General features: G+C 39.7%; 2 protein-coding genes across 2 annotated transcripts in view; one reads left to right on the top strand and one right to left on the bottom strand.

Annotated features, from left to right (window-relative positions):
* Window positions 1-24,513, top strand: part of LOC108771172 (uncharacterized) — a 27,049-nt gene extending 2,536 nt beyond the window's left edge. The window contains exon 3 of the mRNA XM_018523101.1: window positions 24,184-24,513. Within this exon, the coding sequence (XP_018378603.1) occupies window positions 24,184-24,309 (126 nt within the window). The 3' untranslated portion in view covers window positions 24,310-24,513. The remainder of the gene's footprint in view (window positions 1-24,183) is intronic.
* The window catches only part of msi (RNA-binding protein musashi), a 93,080-nt gene that overhangs the window by 7,859 nt on the left and 59,052 nt on the right, over window positions 1-26,169 (bottom strand). The window lies entirely within an intron of this gene.

The following is a 26,169-nucleotide window of genomic DNA, read 5'->3' on the forward strand; positions in this document are numbered from 1 at the left end:
CCCCTCCGCGGCGTTCTTCTCGCGTGTGTAGCTCGCACCACCGCACGGCTCTCGGCGTCGCTCGCTCGGTCATGTCGGCTTCGCTTCTGTCTCCCACGATCTCTCTCCCTCCTCCGAGGAAGCCGTGATCGGTCTCGCCGAGAAAAACGTCTTACGACGTTTCTTCTCTTCATATTCTCTTCATCTCCTTTCACTCGTCGTTGAAGCTTTCTTCAACGGAACATCATGATTATTAAACTCTTCCTTTTTTTCACGCTTTTCGCTCTTATCGCTATCTTACTCCGTTCGCTCTCACATTGAAATCGTACGTCTCATTTCCAAGGGAGACGTTTATTGCCGTCGATATTGGAAAATTTTCCAGACGATTTTTTATCGGAGGGTAAAAAGTTGAGGGTTAAAAAAGGATGTCTAGAGCGCGATATATCATTTGCGTCTTCCCTGCGATTTACTGCATCAAGGAAGGCCCGTCCTTCAATATTCGAAACGTCGTCTCTTGAAATCAGAATTTTTCCAATAAGGCGATATCTTCGGATTGTCTCCCATTTAGTCCAAAGAGAAAATCGATCAATGGAATATCCGCCCTCCGTACGCACGCACGCATCGACTCTACGGAGGCAGGATACTTTGACAAGACAGATGGCATAAAACTGTGTAAAAAAAATTCCGCAAGTCGTAATTAGATTAACGTTTTAACGTTATCGTTTTCATCAATAAATGTGATCTATGTTAAGTCTTTAAATGTTTTTTATTTTCTAATTATTTCGAAACAATGGTTTTATCTGTTTGTGTTCGTGTCTTTACATGTTACTGTTCACGCGAATTTAAAATTGTGTGCAAAATAATTCCGCGCGTTGCAGATTTAATTTTCTCGTCGTGATGCGTCGTACGTTTTGCGGTTATCGAGCTATCGCCGCGAAATCGAAATATCACCTGAGTAAACTGAGATTTTAAAAAATCGTTTGATGTGGTTCGAGTGGACGATTGCACAATTGGCCAGCGTGACGCGGCTTATCGACTATTTAATCGAACCATTTTTGTCATCGAAAAAAAAGTACTCATCAGTAGATACATATATGGTTTTCGCGGCAATGTAAGTAGCAATCCATAATTGTTCGATGGTATGATCATAAACGTATATTATAAAAATTCATGAATGTCCATAACGCAACAAGCCAAGCATCCTCTTTTCCCGATGACCTCGATCGTCTTACGTTACGACGGCGAGGACGGGACGTGAGGTGAAAAAGTGAGTGAAAGAAAAAGAAAAAATGTGTGAAGGAAAAAGAGAAACAAAAGAGAGAAGGGTAGCGAAAGGGAGAGGAAGAGAAGTAATGATAGTAAGAGAAGGAATCAGAGAGAGAGAGAGAGGGGGGGGGGGGGGGGGGGGAGGAGAGAGTTGGATGGCTGAGGGGTGGCGAGACCAGTGTAGTGAGATCGTATGTACTTTCAGTATTTTCAGTATCGCTAGACATCCCTAGTACCAAGCAGCAGTCTCCGCGTCCGCCCCCAGTAACGTCGAGGGGTCGTACTCGGTCCCCCTCTCGCGCCGGTGCTACTCTTCCGCGCCCTGTGAGTCCCTTGTATCCCTCCCTGTCACGTATACCCACACAGCAGACACATACGCGCGCGCAAACGTTTTCTCTCCCTCCCGCGCATGCGTGCGCATATACACGAGACCGGAGGATCATATCGAAGACGAAGAGGGTGAGCTTTCCTCGCGGTGGGAGAGGCTCGAAGGTAGAAGAGCCCCAGTCCTAGTGGAGAGGAGACGGGTGGGTGGTTGGAGAGAGGGTGCGGAGGCGCCGCCGCCGCCACCGAGCGACGCAGTGCCGTCGGGACGCTCGACCGAATGATACGGCTTTCGCAAAAGGGTATTTTTCGCCGGCCGCCATATCTCGTTCGGCAATCCGTTTGACTGCCGCACCGAGAAGCAGTCGGGAAGAGAAAGAGAAAAAGACAAAAAAAAACAAGAGACAGGAAGAGAGAGAGAGAGAGAGAGAGAGAGAGAGAGAGAGAGGAAACACCAAGAAGAGCAGTACTAACTCCGAGAAAGGGGAAGGTAGACATCGGAGAGAAATCAGCCCACCGGCCGGGGATATTGTCCTGTCACAGCAGTACGCCTTTAAAGAGTTACTGGTGTGATGGGACATTGTCCTCGTCCTGATGGTCCACTTCCAACCACGTCATCATCATCACCATCGAGACTTGTCGAGACATACAGGATGTGGAAAGTGTATCATCGATTAAAAGTCGAATTGGTGTCGCGCGCTTTCGCTAGACGGTTTTCGCGATCAAGGGAAACGATAGAGGGTGAAGAAAAAGCTAGTGGGGACGATACGAACGAAGAATTTTATGAATGTTTGCATGACGACGGTGGACCTCTATGAACGGAAACAAAGAGGAAACGCCCGAACGCGACTGTTGTGTTACGTTGACCACCGGGTTTTTTTAACTCTCGTAAACTATTATACATTCTCCTCGGTATTCCTCAGCGTGAACACACCATGATACAGCGATGATATTTCCAGTCGATAAGGCAGCTACCGAGAGGCGCGGCTGCTTGCCACACTGGTCGATTCAAACAGCCGTTCTCGCTTTCCTCAACCGTCAACAGTTCTTTTTCTGCCCCTTTGTTAAAATGCAGAAATACAGAATTATTTTTAAAGATAGTGAAAATCGTTTTAATCGGTTTGTTGAGCAAGAAGACTGTTTGAATCGCCAAGGATCATGAAGTCACGACAAATGACAGAGGCATTCCGTTATCTGGACGCATCTACATTGTGCCTATAGTCCGCAAAATGGCCGGAGCGCGTCCGTGGATATTCCTGCGCGTTATCGTCGCGCAGTGACCTCTCGTTGAGAAATAACATCGCGTGTTGCTCGTATTAATCCGGAAAACGCGGATCTACTGCGGGCCGGTCGCCGCCCGGATGAGCTCCGAAAATTCTCTCATTCGTCATCGATCGCACAACGGGTAATCCAATCGAAAGTCGGAACTGGAAGAAGGTCGTAGGTTGTAACATAGTTTCGGTGGAGGTCGGATGTGTCTACTCGTCACTCGTGTGAGATCGATACTTGAATAGGCAGAGGATTCGCGAAGGGCAAGTTTTGCTCTAGTAAATTCGCATGAAATCATAAGGAGAATTGATTAAAATATTGTCTAAAGAATGCAATGAAATTCGGAAATTTATTAACAGAATTATATTTGCGGTGTTGTATAATATTTCGATATTTTTCGTGGCGCATGCTTCGATACTTCATTGCCAAGTAATCAAAAATTAAAAGGCGGCGGCCACGCGCTCTCTCTCTCTCTCTCTCTCTCTCTCTCTCTCTCTCTCTCTCTCTCTCTCTCTCTCTCTCTCTCTCTCTCTCTCTCGCTCCCCCCTCCCCTCTCACTATTTATCTTCTTCTATTAATTCCGCGCCTACAATAACCGCGTCACGACCATTTACTGAGTAATGAATCGGCCCTGTTTCCATTTACGACCAGCATACGGAATTGGAGCGACATTGCGAAGGGGTGGCGGACAACAGGGTCGATGAAAAGGTTAACGCTGGGTTGAGGTCGATCGTAAGCCTTCTGTCACTACTTTCCTTTCCTTTATTTTTTGTTTTTTATCCCGTCTCTTTCACGATTATTTTAACTTCAATATGGAACAAGTGATCTTTGCTATACACAATAAACATAGTCCCCGACTCAATTTCCCGTTCTATTTCAAAATTCTCACAATAATTGCTTAGCATTATAAAAAAAAAACAAAATCTTACCCTTTCGCGATATTCAACTTCAACATAGAAAAGTGATGATTTTTTTCGCTAAACACAATCCTCGATTTAATTTTTATTTATTTCAATAGTCGTAGTACGTTCTCAAAACGATTGCTTAGACCATAGTACTATAGAAACAACGAAAAGAAATAAATTCAAGGATTTTATTAGACATTGTAAACCTTGGTACAGGTGAAACTGAAGTGGCAAAGCGGACTATTTTCCCACTCGGTGTTATTATCGTGATTTTTCCATTTCGATAATGCCGTGGGAAAGGAATCAAAATAGTTCCGTTGCCGAGTTAGAAACATCATTTCTAATTTCGTCCACATTACCTTTTGATGGTCTAGTTTTTCTCGGCTGAATTAAGTAATATTGGATATCGATTTACATTTCCATTAACGCGTATTTAGATCCGGCTGAAAAGATTTGTTCTTCAATTATAGATAATACGAAAATATCGTTCTATGTATTCGATCAAATGAGCCTTCAGAGAAAGAACATTTTGTAATCTGTTCGATGAGAGACTTCATCTGGGATAAAAAGAGAAATTGCTCGCAAGCTTGAATAACCACGCAAATTGCTTAAGTTTTTCTCATGAAAGTTCAACGAAGTAGAAATATTCTTCCATGATCATCGATCTTGCTTCGTATAATCCATAGCATCGCCATAATCTTTGTACAATGTTCTTACATTGCAATAATTCAAAGCTACATTATCGGATGCATCTGCAGCACTCTCATCTTTTATTCAGTAGTACCTTCAAAGTGCACCATCGTGTGTCTCAACAGCCACAATCACGTGTAAGGAAAAGTTCGAACGAAGAGTTAAGGAGGAATCGAGTCGGAGGTAAGCTCTAAAGTGAACAATTTCAAAACTAGTGCATACTTGGTACAATGAAACGTCAAGCGAAAAAATATTGAAGAATTCATTCATTTTAGAAGACGAAGATGCGTTTTTTACTGAATGAACACCTGCCGAACGCACTATTTCTTTTGGGATTTGATTAGCTGTCGCATTAGCCGGATAAGACATGCCAGAAGGTCAAAAAAGCAGCAGCCCTATCAATATGACTGTTCCACATCGAGCTATATTGATAAAACTACTGAGGTTGGATTTCGCATGGTTGGTAGTGGTGATACGATGGTGGTCGTGTGTTCGTCGTAGGGGACACAAGTGTGGGGGGATATGGATGGAGGACCGGTGGACATTGGGGTGGGTTTATCGTGCAATCCTCCCGGTCCCCGCGCAGGTATCTCAGGGCACCGCCGCCAGGCGGCAGCACTACCTTCATCCGTGGATCACTAGCATCTCTACAAACATTGCTCTTTATGCGAAGCGATGTTTGCAGAGGTGCCAATGATACACGAATAATCTTAGTTGAGACGTCAGGTGACTCGGTGCTCGATCTGCAGACTAGCAATCCATGGATCTGGGTTCGAGCCTATCCGTGCCTCACATACGCACGATTTTTCCTGCGTTTAAGCAATGCTCCATCTGTAATTACTTAATCGTGTCTTGAATTAAGGAGCATCATTGCTCTACTGACTGTGCATTCTCCTGATTAAAAAAGTTAAATTTGGTTAAGCATATGTAAAGATTCTAGCTAGTTGACAAATTTCTGTGACGTGATCTGGCTGTATTGCCTCTTTACTCTGTGAAGGCAGGAGCCAATAAATAAGAGAGAGAGGATGATCTTGACGGAGAGAGACTTAAATTATAGACTTAATTTATAGACTTTTTAGTCCGTATCTAAATGTAATAGTATATTAAATATAGTCAACGAAAATGAGAGAGAGGGAGCGTGAAGACGGCCATTTCCCGTTACACCATTGAGTAGAGAGAAATAAGACTAATCGTCTTCGCGTCCTATTTTATTCATTTCTGTCGACCAGTTTGACACACGATGGCATAGTCTACAGATCATGTCTTTGGAGAGCAATACATCAGGAGAAGAGAAAGAAGATCGATGCAGAGAGAAAGCTCGGTGTGCCTTACCATCGGGACGCGGAGGAACATGGTGGAAAAGGAAAGGGAGAGAAGGGGAAAGACCTCGCCATATTTAAATCCCCGTGAGAGTCTTTAGATAGAGAATTCTATAAGTGTGTAGACTCTAGAGTATACACTATATCTGGCACTCGCAGAGATGTGTAGTTTCTTAGTGTATTATTACTATTATTATTATTATTATTATTAGATATTCCGCTGTAAGATTCGGTCTGTACGATCTTGAATAAATTATACCGATATCGGAATTTCTGTTGCTTACTGAACGTTCCAATTTCGCTTTCGATCGGTCTTTATCGAATTATCAATAATTCATTATCTTAATTCGATTCACCAATTAAGTGAACTTGATCCGTTATACTAGAGAGAATCACTCACTTCAAATCGCAGTTATATTTTTGACAATATAAGAAATTTTTGCTAACTTCAAAACTATGAAAATTCCGCGCGCACGCGGAAAAGGAGTGTCCATGTACGTCCGTCTACTACTGCGATTTTATTGATATTAAATAAATCGAAGATAAATCAAAAAGATTTTGATAACGAACAAACACGCAAATGGTACATAAAGTAAATTATTAGAAAAATATTTCCCCGAGCAATTTGCATGCTTTGCACGTTGCTATCAGAGTAATTAGATTATATGCACACGCTGGAAAAAAACCGGTTGCATTAATTGGAATTCTGGTTGAAAATTGGCAAATTAGAATTTTCTATTATATAATTCTAGTCGAGATAACCAGAATTCTAATTCATGCGATTAGTTTTCTTTCATCCATTTTCAACCAGAAAATTTTCTCAGTCCATATTCCATAAATGTGTCGAACACTATTCTAAAGAAACGCACCTCTTTGCCATCGTCTTCGTCTTATTTCTTCTCTCTCTCTCTCTCTCTCTCTCTCTCTCTCTCTCTCTCTCTCTCTCTCTCTCTCTGTGCGTTCTACTCCCGTCTATCCAATGGAAGGAAATTATTGCTCAGATTAAAGGAAAAATATTTCAGTTCTCGTTCTACAAACGAGAGAGAAATATTACAAGGAAATGTAAAATCGTAGTTTCAGCAAATAAAAAAAGCAGAACAGAAAAAAATATTCGAAGTGTGATTTTCGAAATGTGAAAAAATGCAAGAGTGACTACGAGCTACACGCACACGCGCACGCGCGCGCGCGCGCGCACACACACACACACACACACACACACACACACATACTCGAGCAAACGACGTACCTTCTTTTTTTAAAGGTTTTTATAAAGGGAACGACTGTGCGGCAGTGGAGCGAAGGGCTGCCGCGTTTTAATTTATTTTAATTTAGGCGATATTAGTTTTAATTAAGGCGCACAATTAACGCGGAACATGTCGTCGGCTCGTGACATGATACGCTATAAACGAGACGAAGATAAACCTTTAAAAGCTTTGAGAAGTCTAAGTGGATTTCAGGTGGAATGTAAATACTGATCGTGCATTGCGGCGTGTATTCGTTAGAAGAAACGTCGCAAAATTTTTATAGAACTCTATGTACATGCGCGTTTTATTCGATATTCGATTAAAATTTTCAGAGAGAGATTTAGTTATTACTGAAAATGTAAAATTCGTTACAACAAGAAACATATAGAATATTTTCAGTGAATTTGACTTGACAATATTATAAGGAATTATATTATATGAGGAAATTCTAAAAAAAAGTTATAAAAAGGTATAAATACAAATACATATAATAATTAAAAAGAGATATAAATATTTAATTTAAAATAGATAGATTTTTTAGAAAAATAAATAAATTTTATCTTACTCTATTATTAAATATATATATCAATACCGTTATTTTCCTAATGTGAAAAATTTTATACGCATCTACCACTTAAGTTTCTCGCGTTACAGCAGTTTAATAACTTATTCCTGTTTATATTTCTCTTGAATAATAGCACTTATTTTTCTTGTTGCACTTTTCTAACACAATATAATAATAATATTCGAATTCGTTCCGGAGTTTCTGTATCTTTTTTCATCTTTCTCCCGAGCATCCCTCTTCTCAAGTTTTCCCTCCCCATCTCTGATTCTTGTATCCAGCACTCACGTTATTGGATCAATACGCAAGATTCCAATTAATCCACGGGGGGTATTCCCCACGACAGATGGCCAATGGAAAACACTATAGTCTGCCATACCGACCCTCCCAAAACCACATAGTCTTACGCATTATCCAGCGTACAATAGCGTGTTCCACAAATGACTTGGCGATAAAAATGTAAATGCAAAAATTAATACGCGGTAACTTGATGCATGATATGTATTATTACTTTATATATTTATCTTTAAACAGTAAAATAATCAAAACGCAACACAAGCTTCGATGAGCAAACTGAAATATTGCGAAAGCACTATTTCAGTTTAATATCATATTGATGTTTATTATTTGATGTTTCTTCTACGTCTGTATTTCTCTGAAGGCTGTTTTCCAAAAATTTTTAAGTGTTGCATATTTTAGACAATAAAACAGTATAAGCGTTATAATTATCCAAATTGTTTCTTAAATTGGATGTAAATAAATTGCGTAAACCATATATTGCCATTTAAAAGACAGAATTAAAAAGATTATAATGTAAACATCCAAAGATTGATTGCGCTTTCAATCTATTTTTGATCGTACGGTTTTCCATTTTTACGAGGAAATAATTTTTGAAAAAGATACTTTTGTTCTTTTTCGACCGAGATTGGAAATCCTGCTAATGGCATCATTAAGCGAGTCGATCAGAGACGATTTTCATTCTGCGGTTCGCAGAACAGTTTCAATGTCCTTTCAGTAGCCACCTTCCCTTCTATCTAGGCCAACTATCCCCTAATATTTCTTTTTTCTCCATTCCTTCTTTTAACTGAATTCATCATCACAATTAATCTAACCGCATCGTCTCCGAGGTTTCTTCAAAGAAATCCGTATATTCCAGATATTTACCCTGGAATGCAGCGTTTATTTCCTTTTTCGCATTTCGTTGATCAAGACTTTTACCCTGAATAATTTCCGAAGTAATTACTTCGACTACCGTTCCAATATGAACCTCACGAAATCGCTTTTCATCTTGACATCCACAAGTCTTCATTACGGTAGCATGTATTTTAGGATTGATAACCGCACAAAAAGGGAAAGTCACTCCCTTTAAATGACACGATACAGACCTACATTTATCACGATATCACACATTTCCCTTGGAGGATCGGTCACATCACATGTCGCCACGCAGTTAATACGACCGCGCGGTTATATTATCCACCTCGTCCCGCCGCACGTGGGCGTGGCGATGTTTGCATTTAATTAATCATCTTGGCACGGTACAATACCACCGCGCGATTCTATCGATCCGCCGACTCTCTCGAAATCATTTATTATACGGCATTATACACTAGTTCGTTGCAGCGAACATTTACCGACGTATTCTCACATGGTTAAATTTAATTTGCCACGTGCGTTACGTATTCAAATAATTTCCGAGCAGTGACTAAAAATCAATATACTTAGACTCAAAATTTTAAAACAATTAAATGATAAAGGCTATATACGTGTCAATGCAGGGTGTTAAGTGCTAATAAATGAATTTTAATCTTACGATAATTTATATACGATACGTTTCGACCCTCGTTAAGTCATCCTCAATAACATAAAAATATATAAATAAAAAAGAGAGAGAGAGAGAGAGAGATCGCAAAATTACAAAAGTACCAAATAACACACTTACACACCGAATAATATAAACGTGTTCAAATATAATTTGTAACGATTCCTTTAATCAAAATTGACAAGAATCTACTTCTCTCGTTATTCTTCTAATATTCATCCGCATGTGGTAATTTTTTCCGAGCAATAACTTTTGAATTTATATTTGAAAATTGCGGAATTATTTAGAATAATTTATTGCGAGGCTGCGATACATTTTCAATATTAGTGACAACCATGGTGTAAGGATATAAAGTTTCATTATGCATAGTAATGGAGGAATATAATTTTGAGGCAAATTCCTTATTTAATTGTGATAATTTTCTAATAATGGGGTTCTATATTAGCTTAATAACATTTTAGGCTAATTTCTGATTGGTTATTGATTATGTATCCACGACAATGAAACATTTATGTCATAGGGACAACCACACACATATTATCTGAGTTTTTAAAATATCAATTAAATAAATAAGTCGAGTTTTTTAACGATTGTATAATTTTTCATTAATTTCGTTATTATCAGATATTTTAATACCGTATACATCAAGCGTTATAATTATCCAAATTGTTTTTTAAATTGGATGTAAATGTAAATAAGATTCCCACAAATAGATAGACCTTGCTGCACCTTACTATATCAGATCAATATTTTACATCCTAGAGATTATTATTGCATCTCAGTTAAATATATCATCGAATTCAAAGCGGTTATTATAACGAGCGATTTGTGGTAAAAGCGAACAGGGACTTATTGTGTGACGTACGATAAATACAAGGTTGCTTCCAGGATATGTGAAAGAAATACACGCGATAAGATACGGATAATGAATTGACCTGTAGTAGGTAAGCTATAGTCGGCAATATACAGCTACAGTTTCCTATCTTGCCGACATACGCGTTTCTATTCCGATATACCAACGGAGTCAAGCCGATAAATACCGAAAGTACATTTCAATGCTATTCAAATACACACGTACCTGGCAACAGCAGCACATGTATATGTATATATAAATATATATATAAATGTGTGTGTATATATTATTTATATAATATATATATACTTATATATATGTACATAAAATTATATACAATATTAACATTGTAAATGTATGTGTGTAGCTTATATGTGATAACAGTTTGGCAATATTATCTTAAAATTAACAATTAATTCCTGCATTATATTTTTGTATTAAATTCTTGCTTTGATTTTTGCATTATTCAAACTTAATATTCCAATTAATTATAAATATAATCAATTTATTGATAATCAGATAGATTATATATACATATAAATGATATAAAAAAAAATCTATATATATATATATATAACTAAAACATATATGTATAAAAATGTATAGAATCAGAAACTGATAAATGTACATATATCAGATATAGGAAATGTGAACGCAGAAGATTAATACAGTTTATACAAGTTATTCGGAATAGTTTCCATCAAAGGAAATTAATAGCGAATGCCGTTGTGGGAAACAGAGTAAGCTACTGTAAGCTGCCGAATAACCATTCCACTATTTCGACTATATTGATTCGGTCGGGCATTCTTCAACTGTTATCAGCGAGAGAATTGCGAGAATGCAATTTGGTTAAGGTCGGGTTGGTTCAAAAGTCCGGATTAAGTATACCTGGCAATTTAACGATTACCGATATTAATTTAAATCATAAATAAAAAAATTCCAAATTAACCATACATTACAAAGTTTATTGTTTAGTAGATACCAATATGTTCAGTATAATTCTTTTTAGAATCTAATCAACTCTAAAAGAAATCGAAACTCTTATATCATGTCTTTCTCGTATTCAAAAATTCTGATTGCTCCAATAAAAATTAGTATACATATGGAAGTATATTTGAGTGCCACCGATAATCTCTGACTCTCAGGTGCTTTAATTGGGGACGTAAACATTTTCTCTGAAATATCGCATTTACCGAGTTAGTGAAGTCATACTGACACAGAGCATGCGCCATATACAACGCGAATTAACGAAAATATGATCCAATTTTCCGACAGAAACAATAAAACTCATATTAATTAATGCGGTCTGATCAGGATTGGTTAACATTCATTGATCGTCGCATTGCGCTGGCGCGCATTTATAGGAGAGCACATATAAAGGGATTTTAGCGTATCTTGACCCCTTGCTTCCGTCATTATCGTTGTTTCTTTATAACAAATGTTTAAGTATTCTCTTAGTAAATAATTGTATCATAAGAACAAGGGATATTTACTCTTTCATTTATTATATACACATAGTTAGTTAATTCTAATTGATATTCACGGATCCAATATTCGACTTTACATTAATTTATATTTGCTTAAAATTAACGTAATTGAACAATTTTATTTTTTTCATGTTGAAGATCAAAATCTGAGGAATAAGACTACGTAATTTAAAATTATGTAAGTTTGTAAAAAAACATTTGTTATAAATTTTCCGCAGCATGTAATTGAAAAAAATGTCCGAGTTCACTAAATATCATTACGGTTAAATTCTGAGAAAATTTCTTTCCGTGAATCTTTTTTTTGGATCAGATGCTGTTACCAAATCAGAAGCTTGTCTTATATAAATAATAAAACAGAGATTAAACGCTGAGACCCCAAACAAGCTATTCATTCATAATGTGCGCAACTACCTCTTCGTTCTAGCGTTCTAACTTTTAAGTAAAGTTTTGCTCACTAACCTAATTAAACGTCTAAAAGAATCAACCAATTTCACGAGGTCGAGTCGCACTACTGTTCACTATAAAGGTCTACATGGACGGATAACTTGACAAAGGGAACGATAATTAAATGTATGTCTCTGCAAGATCTCTTCTACAATGTTTGAAAATTCAATCTATTTAAAGTGCGATAAGTTCGACGAACTGTAACAAAGAGAGAGAAAGAGAGAGAGAGAGAGAGAGAAGAATTTAAAAAATAAGAAAAAGAAGAAAAGAGGAAACACACACGGAATTAATTACTCACAACAGAATCAAACGATGCAAAACAGATGTAAGAGAGGAAAGACAACAAGATATACGTAAATATTACTGTATCATATTAATCTGTGGTAATCGAGACAGAGTGCTGTTAAGTGAAGTCCAGAGATCGGTAAAAAAACAGAGAAAAAAGAAATAGAAAGAAAGATATGCGATAACAAACGCTACAATTGTTGGTCACTCGCTCGTTTGCCGATACTTTTTTTACTGACCTACCCGATAATATTCTCGGCCAATCGATGGGTAATAAATACATGTACATTCGTGTATCGACATCATCCTCTTCTGGTCTCATCATATTTCGTCGTAGCGACGATCTCTCGTTGCGGCGATCATTCATGGTCACGTTATATGGTGGCTCGCGATCTGTTTATTGCGCCCAGCGTAATCTTCGACGCAGTGGAGCGCGCGAAAATTGCTCTCTTTCTCTTATAAGAGAACGCAATGGAAGGGGGGGGGGGGGTACGACTCCGCATCTGCTTAATCGAGGATCTCTCGATCATGTTCGCGCCTTATCACACCGATCTACGATCACTCCCTCTCCTCTTTTTAGATCCCGCGCACGAGTACCTCCTCCCAAGCCGTTCCATACGTGTCGAGAAGGTTCGAACTTGGTCTTTTCTTACCCCTGCGTGCCCCTTTTTCTTTTGTAGTCCAATGAAGCGAAGTATGGAGGTCTGGAAGGAGGGAGAGGAAAAAAGGAGAAATGAAAAGAGAGATAAAGGGAGAAGAGGTGTCTTGCGCCAACCCTTTGGCAGGATGTGAAAGGAAACAAGTCACACACCTTCCAGTCTCTCTTTCTTACAATAGGCTTGTTCATTCTCTCGATATCCTGAATCAGGCCCAAATAGAAAATCACTTTGTATTCGGTGCTTCAAATTAAGAGCTAATTGTCCCACACTCGTGCCATATGGGCTCGTTCGTTCGTTGTCAAGGGACCAATTCGATTTCTGCGGGGGAAGTATAGTTAAACGCTCGTAAATATACAAGGGTTATTTCGATAATAACCACGCTTTGATCCCTCCGTGTACACGGTGAGGCATTTAAATGTGATCACCTGTGTCACATCGTCATTGTTTATAAATATAAATGTTATAAAAAGTTGTTTAAGAAAAAATTACAATGCTTAGAGAGGTTTATTATAGCCGATAAAAGAATTATAATGAATGGTATAACAGTTTTCGAGAACGTTTTTTTTCTTTTGCCTAAAAACGGAGTTAATCATAAAATTTGAAAGCAATGTTAATTATTGAAACAATTGCAATAGATAATATGACACACAGTCTAAATCGATCAAGAAATCTACTATTGAATAATAATGCGACAGAAATAAAGCACCGCAGTAGAATTTTATGTCAATCATCGTGTTTCCATACAGATTAGCATTTCGCATTTTCTACAGCATCGAAATGCAAACTTATGAAAATTAAAGGCAAAATAGAGTGCGACAGTTTTAGCTCTTCTCATTCTTAGAAATATGCAGAATCGGCGATTGTTTGCTGTTTAAATCGCCACTCGGTGAATCGAGCACGGAAATCGTTCGGAGAACGACTTTCTACGATCTCAGCAATTTCCGTTTGCGTATTTTCCTTGATCTCTCGCGCGTTCTCGCTGGCACGACAATCGACGGCAGCAGGCCGTGGCCTTTGAAGCGAGCAACAGGGTCGATCGTTACGATCTAATTGCTCGGTACGAAGGAAATCGATTCTCAAAGGGGAGTTCAAGACAGCCAGACGGAGAGTAAAGAAAGAGACAGAGGGAGGAGGGAAAAATCCACGTGTTTTCTTCGACGAATATCAAGTTATATTCCTATTTCTTCTCAAGCTCCCCGACACTTCTTCTCCCGACGGAATCCGATAAAAATCGACCAACGATAAAGGATAATTCAAAGACGCCGGTTAATAATATCGTTAGCTTAGCAAAGAGGCACGCGCGCGTTATTATATATTTCACGCTGCGCGCGGCAAGGGACGAACGGCATTAATCCGCTTTGAAAGTCGTTAGAGAGTTAAGGTCTTTCGTGCATTAATTCAGGAATAACGTTTGCAAAAGTCTCGGACGTGTGTCACACCGGAAACTCTCGCTCGTATACGGTTTCGTATATAGTTCCCGCTCTCGTGGACATTGTAGACAAACTCGTTATCGGGGAGCCAATTAAACATACGCGCGCGCGCGTGTACCGGTTCATGTAAAAGTATGTATGTGTGCGCATAAATGTTTGCGATAGTACATGCACACACACACACACACACACACACTATGCATACGCGCCGTTCGACCAGATCTAACGGTCCATAATCTAGGTCACTCCAAGATGATTCTCATCACTTCGTTTTATATACACGGTGTCCTGGATCTATTAAGCGATCTTCCATTTGTGGATTCCTTAATTAATCCGAAATGAAAATAACAGTAATTTTTTAAACGACTGAAACCGATTCGGTTCTTATAGTTTAGTCCTTCGTCATTATTATCAAGAGAGCTGATGCGGATAAGAATTGATTCGCCAGATCTGGAACACTCTATATACATATTCGTGACTTTTTCTAGTTTAACAAAAGCATTACCCTACTTTTAGGATCCTAGTAAAAAGATAGAAGGAAGGAGAGGAAGAAAGAGAGGAAAGTTGGGATGAAGGAGCAAAGAAAAATAGTGCACGTATACATACGCGTATTTGTGTAAGAGCCAAGCCAAAGATATAATTGTGATGAACAAGAAAATAGATGAAGAGAGAAAGGCAAAAAAAGGAAGACAAAGAGAGGAAAAAGATAAGTGTGAAAACGATCGATATAACCGATAAGAGTAACGAATTCTGTTAACTGTCGTAGAAAAATGGCACGAGTCTACGTGAGATTCTGCCGATACAATTGAACGATATCCTATTTAATTAATGTTTCATATTAATATAAATAATGAGAAAAAAATCTATTAAGAAACTTTGGAACTCGTAACTTTGATGGCAAGTTACAATCACGATACAATCGCGAACTATTGGTAGACAATCTTTCCTTTTACTTGCGACATGATAACGCAATATTTCGCACACTTTAAATGTTTCAATCTATATGAGTGGAGATTACGATCAGAGTTTTCGACGCTATTAAAACTTAACAATTTTTAACTTGATGGAAATAAAAATTCTCATCAGAATTTTAAAATTATTTTATTATTTAAAACTACTGACATTTAGAAAGAGAGCATTGCTCATAAAGTTAAAGGTTTAGCTTTCTAATAATTATTAACGATACTCTATCCGACATACCCATAATATACGGAATATGAAGAAAAGTAAATCGCGTAACGAAGAATATATAATAGTGGAACAACAAGCGCGCGTTGTAATATTGTGAACGCGAGATTTGAATACGCGGCGGTCAAGAGGTTACGCGCGTATAATAATCAGTGGGAAATTTAAGCTACGGGTGAAGCTTCGTTTGCATCTAATTGGTTCTACAATCCGGGGGAGGGGCAACCAACACCTCCCGCCTCCTCGGCGTTTCGCCGCAGCCTCGCGCGACGACCCGTTGCCTTTCTCTCTTTACCTGAATCTCGAGTCAGGGATCTCTTGGCAATTAGGAGGGAACTCACGAAAGTTAATGCACCGCGTCCCGATGGTCACCGATGATCCGTCGCTCGTGGTCGCATCTGGTCCACCAGCATGATTTTACCAACAGGCCCGGCGACCGGGAATCGTACCTGCAGCCTTGAAAAAAAGAGACAACAGGGGTTCTCAGGTGAAACCACTTTGGTGGTGCTTCGATGTCTTCTAAGTCGCGTCGCCGCCCCCCGCCGCCTTTCCTCTTTTCACTGAGAAAAGCGCCGTGGAAAGCTCTCGCGGGAAAAAAGCGTTCGACGAACGAATCGCGGCGCGTCTCGAGAACATTGAACGATGTAGATTGATTTTTATGCAAAATTATTGCGTAATTCGTGAAAAAAAAAAGAGCATCGACAATCGACGCACCGAAGAAAAAGGTTGCGATACAGCGATCGTGGCTCTACATATACACATGTATATATATATATATATATATATAGAGAGAGAGAGAGAGAGAGAGAGAGAGAGAAGCGAGATAAAGTGCTAATAAAGTGGCGGCGCTGGACCAACGAACGAGTAATAAACACATCGATCGCTAATCAACTACTCAAATATGGCGCGTATATATTTAACAATAACGCGAAAACAATAGCACCAATGCAAGCGATATATTGTTTCTCTATACCATTTCGCTTGCACTACCAGACACATATAGGGTGCATTCGGGGAGACACTATTAGCGCTATTTGTGTCATTCTATCTTCATTATTAGAGATATAATAAAGATAGATGAACAAATAGCGCTGATAGCGCGCTCCTCGAATGCAGTCATAGTGTGAGCGGTTCGCCAATACTAAGTTACCAAGAAAGACTCGCAGATCAAAGTAAAACAGTTTTTCAGCTACAAAGCGATATTCAGCTACACAGCGACCGACCATGGCGACTTGTCGTTATCCCTATCGCTTACAGTCACACAAATGTACTCTTGCTACTTTTCATTAATCTGTTTCGAACAAAGCTAACAAATCGTACTAAACACTTACGACCGCAGCACGTATTGCAAACTAATCAGCGTTCTACAAGAAGGAATATTCGTCAAAATTACTATATGTACTAATGACCCTATTTCGCGAATCACCTCCTCTTCTTTTGGCAATCGTTCAACTTGACATACATATTGATTTGTGTGCGTATGTACATACATACATATATGTGTGTGTAGGCGGTAAAAATTACACTGCAGAAAATTTTATCTAGTCTAAGCTATTCCATTAAAAAAATCTATAATAAAGATAAGGGAAAGTGGCTAAAACAATAATCTATGTTAAAATCCTCAATAAATTCAGCAAACGGAGGTAAAGAGGCATGTGTGCGGTAATTTGTATACTAAAAAGTTAGATTTAGTTAGATTTAGTTCATGTTACTAAATCTTACAGATGCGTTGCACGGATATGTGTATAACGTAATACAAGTGTAATAAAATCAATAACCGCAATAGAAATACGTAGCTTAAAGCAGACCACAATCGAGGAAATCGAATCGAAAATCGCGATCCGCCCGATCAGTCCGACAGAGTCAGACTTCGAACGGGACTTTGGCGTTTCCCGGAGGTGGAAAATCGGGGTCATCCGGAGGATGATTTTCCCGGAGCCGCCGGTGCAAGGTTGGAGGAGGCGAATAATGCACGTGGAGTGGCTTACCCACGCGCGCTGCCTACGCTCCGGCCAGTTATTCCCGGTGATGGTGGTGGTGGTGAAGGAGGTGCGGAAGGGGTTCGACCGCATCACCGCCGGGCGACCGGTTGGGTCGATACTCCTCCAGGATCGAGGAAATTCCAGCCCGTGACTTGGCTAATCCTGCTCCGGCAACCGAAGGACACCTCCGACCTCCTGCGGCAGTGTCCATCAAACGCTAAGAGGTCGCCGAATTAACTAATACGAAACATATCTTCCCGAGATTACTCTCTTCGTTCCCCCAACTGATATCGCTAGATTGAGCGATCATTTCAAATGGAATTATTTATGTATCGTAATGATTGAATATGCTCATGTGACGACGAATTGATTTCATGAACAGGAAGAGATTCATTCATTAATTAAACACCTCAATTTATCAATTAATATCAATTAAACTGTATCAAAATAAATAATAGAGAATATCTTATTTATAGTGCACGAATAAAAAAATAAAATTAAAAGAAATTTCGCGATAATAGAAAGGGTATAATCAAGACACCATTTTACATTGTAAAATTGAATGAAAGCAAGACGGGAATAAGTTTTTGAATAAATGCCTGCGCATTAAACTTTTATTAAACGTTAAATCGCCTTATCGGCAAATTTCCAAGTGATAAAATTCCATGCACGCCCAATGATGTTGGCTATTTCCCTGTGCTGCAGCTCCTGCTTAACTGATCTCATAAAGTTATAAACGACTTATAAGCGTGCCCCGCTGATATTGTTTTGTATAAAGAAAAAATTTCATTATCTCTAATATTGAGATCGAGGATGACTTGAGCATAATAAGATTTTAAATCCAGTATTAGTCCATCGCGCATCGCAGATTACGAGAAGCATCTTTTCGCAAGCATTTAATAACTTGTCAAATATGATATCGCATGTCGATAAAAGTCTAGTATTCGACTGTGAAATTTTGGACAATTTTTTGCACGGGATATATCACGTATCCCGTTTGAACGATTAAAATTTATTACATTTATACATATATCATTTAATTCAAAAGCTCGTTACCGTTAATTTGCGAACCATTCGATAAAATATTCAATTTAACAAAATGAACGAATATATAATTAAATGGCACGGGGGTAATTCAAAATTCACGATAAGCGAGCAGGTACTCATAACAAAATTCATCGTGACACGATATCAGTGACCCATCATCAGTGGCCCGGCAAATTGAATGCCATTGACATTTTCAATTGCAATGATGAAATATTACAAATTGCATTGTGCTTGCATGACTGCCCCATTCGTTTCTTACGTTCCTTTCAGCTTTCGAGAATAGTCGACGCGATAAAATAAATACGTAAATTCAGTAAAAAAAAAATTTAAGAAAATAAAAAAAAGAGGATTCTAAAGTGGGGATTCTCGCGATTCAAATGCGACGTACATAAGGAGGGGTCGGCAGCGCGGATTGAGAACCACCTGCGGATCTGTCTGATTCCGTACCACCCTGCGGCCCACACAACCACCGACAGCACCCTCTCTCGCAACCGCTTTCTCCTCCTCCTCCTCCTCCTCCTCCCCGCCACCTCCACTCATCCTTCCACGGCAACAAAACGTTTCCATTCCCCCTTGACGGTATGCCTCCTTCCAAGGAGGAGGCAAATACACGTAAACGCACACAAACACGCACGCACACGTATAATACACAGCCGCGCAACGAACAGCCATGCAAAAGGGAACGGCGACTGTATTGCAGATCTGTAATACTCTCCTACCCCTTCTGAGAGAATAGCAGGCGAACTCGGTTCAGGCTACCTCTACACCTCCCTCATTCGAACCCGCCGCCGCCACCGCCGCTGCCGTCGTCGTCGTCGTCGTCGTCGTCGACACCGCCTTTCCACCCTCATCCTCCCTGACGAAGCCGACTTCCTGGTCAATAACCTCGGCGGCGTGTACGCGACATAATCGTCAAATGTTCGCGATCGGGATAAATGTATCGTTCGGGAATAGTCCTCGCTACGCACGTGACGTTGAACCCTTTCTGCCGTCGGAAATGCGATAATGTTCATTCACATCTTCACCGTGTCGCATAATAAAAGAAAAAGCTGCGTAATCTTTTATTGACGGTTTTTTCTCCGGAAGATCGTGAAATTGTTATAATCTCGACGAGCTCGACAGCTGCGATCCTATGTAGATACGACGAAAATCTGTGTCTTAATATATAACATTGTCAATTCAAATAAATACGCGCGACAATCATTCTTGCCGGTTCGTGAAACAGAAATCGGAGCAGAAAACCGTAATCGAGATGACTACGCGATGGTTTCCATATTTTTATCGCACGACCTACAGTAAGGACCTTTCCTCCAAACTTCGTAATATCGTGCTACGCGAGGAGATAATAAAAACGCCTTCCCGCAAAGTGAGCTTTCAGAAGTTTACGTTGTACTAGAAAGTTCCGTTATTTATGTCTGTCTCTTATTAATTATTATGGCATATAAATACCAAGTTAATACGAACTTGCTGCGAGCTAACTACTAGGAAAGGCTTTATACAAGATAAATACTTCATTTTTTTTTTTCGGGGCACGCTATTTTTATTTTCTGATGTAAAATAATTTGGGATTATTTTCCCCTCTCTCAACTATCATTTGACGTTCCACCGTAATTATGGATGCAAATAAACAGTGCATCCATACTAAATATTTATACAGAGTACAAATATATATATAAAACGTGTCGAGGAAAATGTTGCTATCCATTGCTAATTGCAGACAACTGATCCAGGAATATTTATTCGCGATATTTACACGAAGCGCAGTATTTCGAGTCAACGGCGCATAATAAATTGAAAGGTTTCTATGAACTCGACGACTGCAAAGTGATGCCATCTGTGGCACTTGGCGCGAAACTCATCTTAAAAATCATCCCCCAAGAGATCAATACGCCGTAGGGGTAGACAACGGTCTGCAAAATACAACGGTAGCGGCACCGGGAATCCGGCACGTTTAATCTTTCCTGGCAATCGGAGACGCGCGCAACGGCAAGAAAATATCGTTCGCCTTCGTTATTTATTAAATTAAACATCCCTCTCGGACAAAATCCTTCGAGCGGCGATCGCCTCGCTAACTTTTCGCGCGGAATACCCCTTGAATTATTGCCGCGTCGTAAATGCTCGTGCTCCCGAAGCTCGATACTTTATTGCTTCTCTCGAGATTAAAAAGTTGCAGGCAGTTGCAATAGAGTGCTTTCGGCACATTGTGACGTCAGGCGTCATGTTTAGTACGTCGCACGTGCATTATGAAACGACACAACTTATCGACGAATGGGATAGATATACACACACACACATATATATATGTATAACGGCGGCCAGTGGAGTTAGGACACGAGAATATACCGTAAATCTCGTGCCTTGGCTTCGCCGGATATTAGATATTTAGTACAAAGTCTATCGGAATCTGATCAGTCGATTCAGGGCACACGTATAACGAACATTTTCCAAAGTGTCGGAGCTTATAGGGCGAGCAAACAGCAAACCAACATCGTCTGCATGTGTGCATGCGTGTGCGTGTGTATGCGATTACAGCATAGTTCCGCATAACTTTAGTCAAATATGAAAGAAGATTCTATTGTTCTCTCGTATACGATCGAACTGTGGAATATTGTTTTCGACTATTCTCGTAAATATTAATTAACGTTAATCATAATTCAACAGATTTGCCGTTTCTGCCTGAAAATAGAACTAGGACGGGGGGGATAGAGGATTGATTAAATCTCAATTAACTTTAACGAAAATTTATGGGAACCGGCAGCGTCGAATAAATGAGGTCGTACGATTTTCAAGCGTTATTCGCGAGCCTTTGAGACTTTAATTACGAAAACAGATTAAGTGTCAAGAAAAAGTTACGCAATCAACGATCGATTAATAGTCGTTTTGATGGAAATAACATTTCTTTGCGGATGTTGCTGTTAATTAAAGAAAATAAACTCTTTTGGTTATATTCCTAATCAGAACATTCCTTAATCAAAACGAATCGATTGAATTGTCAAAAAAGGGGATACTTCTAGACGCAATTGAGTTGCGTCGATCTACGGCAGAAACCATAAAAAAATCCGACAGAGCGATTGAACAAGCCGGTCGGTGGAAGACCCGTGGTGTATTCGGGTCAGGCATTTGGCTTACGGGAAGCTTTTGCAAAGGTTTCCACGCGAGTGTCTCCTTTGTGGCTTCTAATGACATAATTCGATTTCCATCGTGCCGCATTAAATCCATATTCGGCGATGTTGCGCACGGGCGCTCTCTCTCTCTCTCTCGTCCTCTCTTCCTCTCGCTCTTTCAAACATCCTCGTGGAAAACGCCTCGCAAAGACGCGGCCTTTCACGTTCAGGCAAATCTTCTCCTTGCTGCCAATCTTGTTATCGCTGCCGATCCACTGATTGTGCTTCCGATAAGTTTCGTAAACGATTGTCGTCACGCTTTCACCCACGCGCGCGCGGCGAAAATTCAACTCTCGGCAAAAGTAGGTCTCGTGCACATCTCGTCCCGATCGTTCCTCTTGATTTGTTACCGTCGTCTGTCATCGTCGGCGGACGGAGTGAATTTGGCGGAATTAAGATGCGCGCGAAAAGTGCCGATCTCTCGTCTTCCTGATACGCGCCTGGTTCTCTCTTCGACTGTCATTATTTCAACAATAAAGACGAGCTTTTTCGCGAGGACTCGATGAGAGGCTACAACGAATCTCATTTATAGCGGGGAAAGGGTGCAAAGTCGACGGCTATTGCTCCGACTCCGAGATAGCTTTTGTACTTTTTGTTCAGCCCGGGCCTTTCATCACGCCACGCCACGCCACGCTATCCCTTCGCGTGCACAAAAGGACTCGGTAAATACGAAAAATGCCACGTAGGCACGTCCTCATCGCTTCCTTTCGAATCCGAAAAATCTCTTATCGATAAAGCTTCAAGGACCGGAACCCACGTTGATGCGACCGCGAGATAAACAAGACCCTTCGATAATAATGCACCTTTATTTAATGTAAAAATATAAAATAAAATAAAAGAGGAAGATATATATATATATATATATATATAGAGTTGTTGCTTTACACGAATAATCTCCGAACTCTGTGCAATGTTATTTGGCGATCCAGCGATTTGGGGCAAGAGATGCTGAGTCAAGACTGCTAAATAATTAAACGATGTCGCCAAGGTCACAATAGTCCTTGTAACTATTATCACCATTGGCATACGAAACGTGGCTCGGTTTAATATTGACAACCGTGGCTACGAGAAACTCCATAGCCCGGAGGGTAGACGGGCTGCAAAAGAGGATAGGAGTACACTGGGTAAGCGGCTTATTGTGAGCGACGTCGCCAGGATTTTCGGTAACGACACTGTATGACTGTCGCGTCGACTTTTGGACGATAATGCGCCATCGTCCTCGCTGCTCTTTTCCGTCTTTCATTAAAAAATCCACGTCATGTTAAACGTAAAACACGCTCGCAAAAATTCGACATATTTCAAGAAGAGAGAATGTCCAATAAAACGGATAGGTAGATAGGCATCGATCAATATTCAAAGAATTGTTAAATAATGATGACTTGACAAAGTTATTATTTTCACTTAATCGATCAATTCAATTAGTCAGTTAAATTATTCAGTTTTTTGTTCGTCTGTTACTGTTATGATACTTTGCTATCGTTATAATATAAGACTGCGTGAATTATTAGATATCATATAATCGTTATTGGAAAATAACGCGCGCACTCATACACATATACCATACATCCACTGTATAAAATATAAAATAAAATTAAATCTATATATTCATCGTCAGAGTATTTACATGTTGATAATTATTGTGCTATTAAGATATATATATTGTATAAAAATTAATTCTTTACAATTTATATTTCTAAAAATAGCTCTCTTGTATTTGTTTTAACTGATATTCAAATATGGTATAATCGTTAACAGGAAAATAAAAAAAAAACATGTGCATTCATACACCTACTATACACACCCATTATATAAAATAATAAAATTAAATCTATACATTCATCGTTAGAACACACTTGCTCTCACATGTTGATAATTATCACGATTTTAACCTTTCGGTAATGTTGGATTTTAAATATACAGTCGATGTTTTATTGTAAATTCTGACATGTAAATTTAATCTGTAAATAATGATAGATAAAATATTTTAAAAAATAAGTAAAAAATTAGTAAACTATTATACAATCCAACATTTAATAAAAACTCACTCTGTTAAAACTTTCACAAGCAATATATAAGAATTTTTTCAGATTTTTATATATGTATATATATAGTCTGGAACAAAATAAAAATTAACGCCAAAGTTTGAAAATCAGATTGTGGACAAAGGGTGAAATTCTCATTGCCGATTGAGGGTTAAGATATTATGTGAAAATAAGTTCTTTACAATATTTACGTTTTTAAAAATATTTCTCTTGTATCTGTTTCAGTTGATTCAGTTGAAAGAATGGAAGCCGGCCATTCATCTCGACAATCGCTACAGATTGATGAGACACGAACCGATGTTAGATGCTGACGGCAACGTGACCAATATGCTTGGAGAAGATTGTAATTGAGAAGAGAGAAAAAAATCGCATAAAATTTTAATAGCCTCAAATTTAAATACAATTATTGCAATGCATTGTAACGGCGTTAACGGTATTTTATGACAGGAGGAAGAATTTCTCAAGTGAATAAAAAAAGAGATTTAATCTAATAAGATGTCATATATTCTCGTTGCATACCGAATATTATTTGCAAAAGACATCAATCGAACGCAGTATCACGTGAGTCGTCTCTTTGGCTACCGTCGAGTTTGTTTATGGATCGATCCATCCTATCCTTCACCGCCTCGTTCCCTCCTTGGCGCAAGATACGATGCAAAAATACTGCATACCATTTCCAAGGCACCATTACGAATTTTAGCGGCCGTTTAATCGGATAAAGTATGTTTGGCGGATAACTCTGCGCAAATATATATATATATATATATAGTATACCGCTCCCCTGCGTATACGAGGATGGCATGACAGTTATATTAGTATTTAATCTGACATATTTACATGCATAACGTGATTTTTGTCTCATATCCGCCCGCGCACGCGCATATTCATGTATCTCCCGTAATACCTCGTTTTCCGCACATTATATTTTAATAAATTCCTCAGTAAATCTGTACTCACTTCGTTTTGAGGCCAAAAGTAGAAATTGAGAATTTATCATCCGTGAAAAAACCGCATAACTGTTATCTGTTATCTCTCGAAAAATAACGACGATGTAGGATATATATTGTATTAGAATTAGAGGAACGGTTGATACACGTCCGCATCCTTAATCGTCTTGTGCATAATATATATATTCTCTGCTCTCGCTCGCTCGCTCGCTCGCTCTCTCTCTCTCTCTCTCTCTCTCTCTCTCTCTCTCTCTCTAAAACCGCCACGTGGTAATGGAAGCCTGGTGGTCTGTGCCGGGGCCAGGTGGTAGCTCTCGTGCAGATCCAGTCTGGCCAGACCCTTTCTACCTCCCCTCTCGCACCCCATACGTGGTGGCCACGCGACAGCTGTTGATCGTCGTTCCGTAATAATGCGAGACCGTATCGCGCGTTACGACGCACGAGGACGGAATCGGTACGGTCTCTCGCGGAGACTGCAACGTCGACCATCAGCATCGTCTAATGCACTCGGGCGGGGTCAATTCGGCACCGGTTCGACTAACGGCTTAACCCTTCTCTGCCGACCGCTCGCCATTCTCGATCGCCGCCGATACACTCGAGGTCTCGAGGAGAGGCCTGAAGGAAAGGCCTGGAGAAACCCCGGCGTCGGCGCCATAGCCACGGTTCGCATCATCGTCAGGCCGACACAAAGAGCCCATTCAGCGACGTACAACGATCTTACTCTGGGGACTGCAGGCCGCCTGCTTGCCTGGCCTGGCCTGGCCTGTCTGCCTACTGTCGCATCAACGACCTTAGACTGCAGATGCGGCAACGCGATGTGCTCAGCGCGAAATGCATTTCCACGGAACTCGTACGTTGCGTCGCTTTTTCTTTCGGAACGTGTCCAAGTTACGGCGGAAAAAGAGCACATTCTCTCGCTTGTTCCAGACATAATATATTATAATAATATAATTAGCGATTTAATAACGACATTGTTAACTTTAATAAGCTTCCTGTCTACGCCTGCAATTTCCTCAAAATTATCGACTAATAAAATAGAAGCGCAACACAATTACGACGCGTTCCTCAAATCCCGTTATTTTCGCGTAAGTAAACTAAAAGAAAATAACGATTGTAAATTAATTGCATGCATGCACACGTGTGTATGTACACACAGGCGCAGAGAGAGGACGAAAAGGGCTGAACGAGATTAGTCACGCAAAGTTCTCAAAAGTCTAACTCTGAACAGGGCAGGACCCGTGTGAAGTTGGACCTCCAACTTTTT

This window comes from Trachymyrmex cornetzi, unplaced genomic scaffold (genome assembly GCF_001594075.2).
Source record: "Trachymyrmex cornetzi isolate Tcor2-1 unplaced genomic scaffold, Tcor1.1 scaffold1403, whole genome shotgun sequence".
Taxonomy (NCBI): Eukaryota; Metazoa; Arthropoda; class Insecta; order Hymenoptera; family Formicidae; genus Trachymyrmex; species Trachymyrmex cornetzi.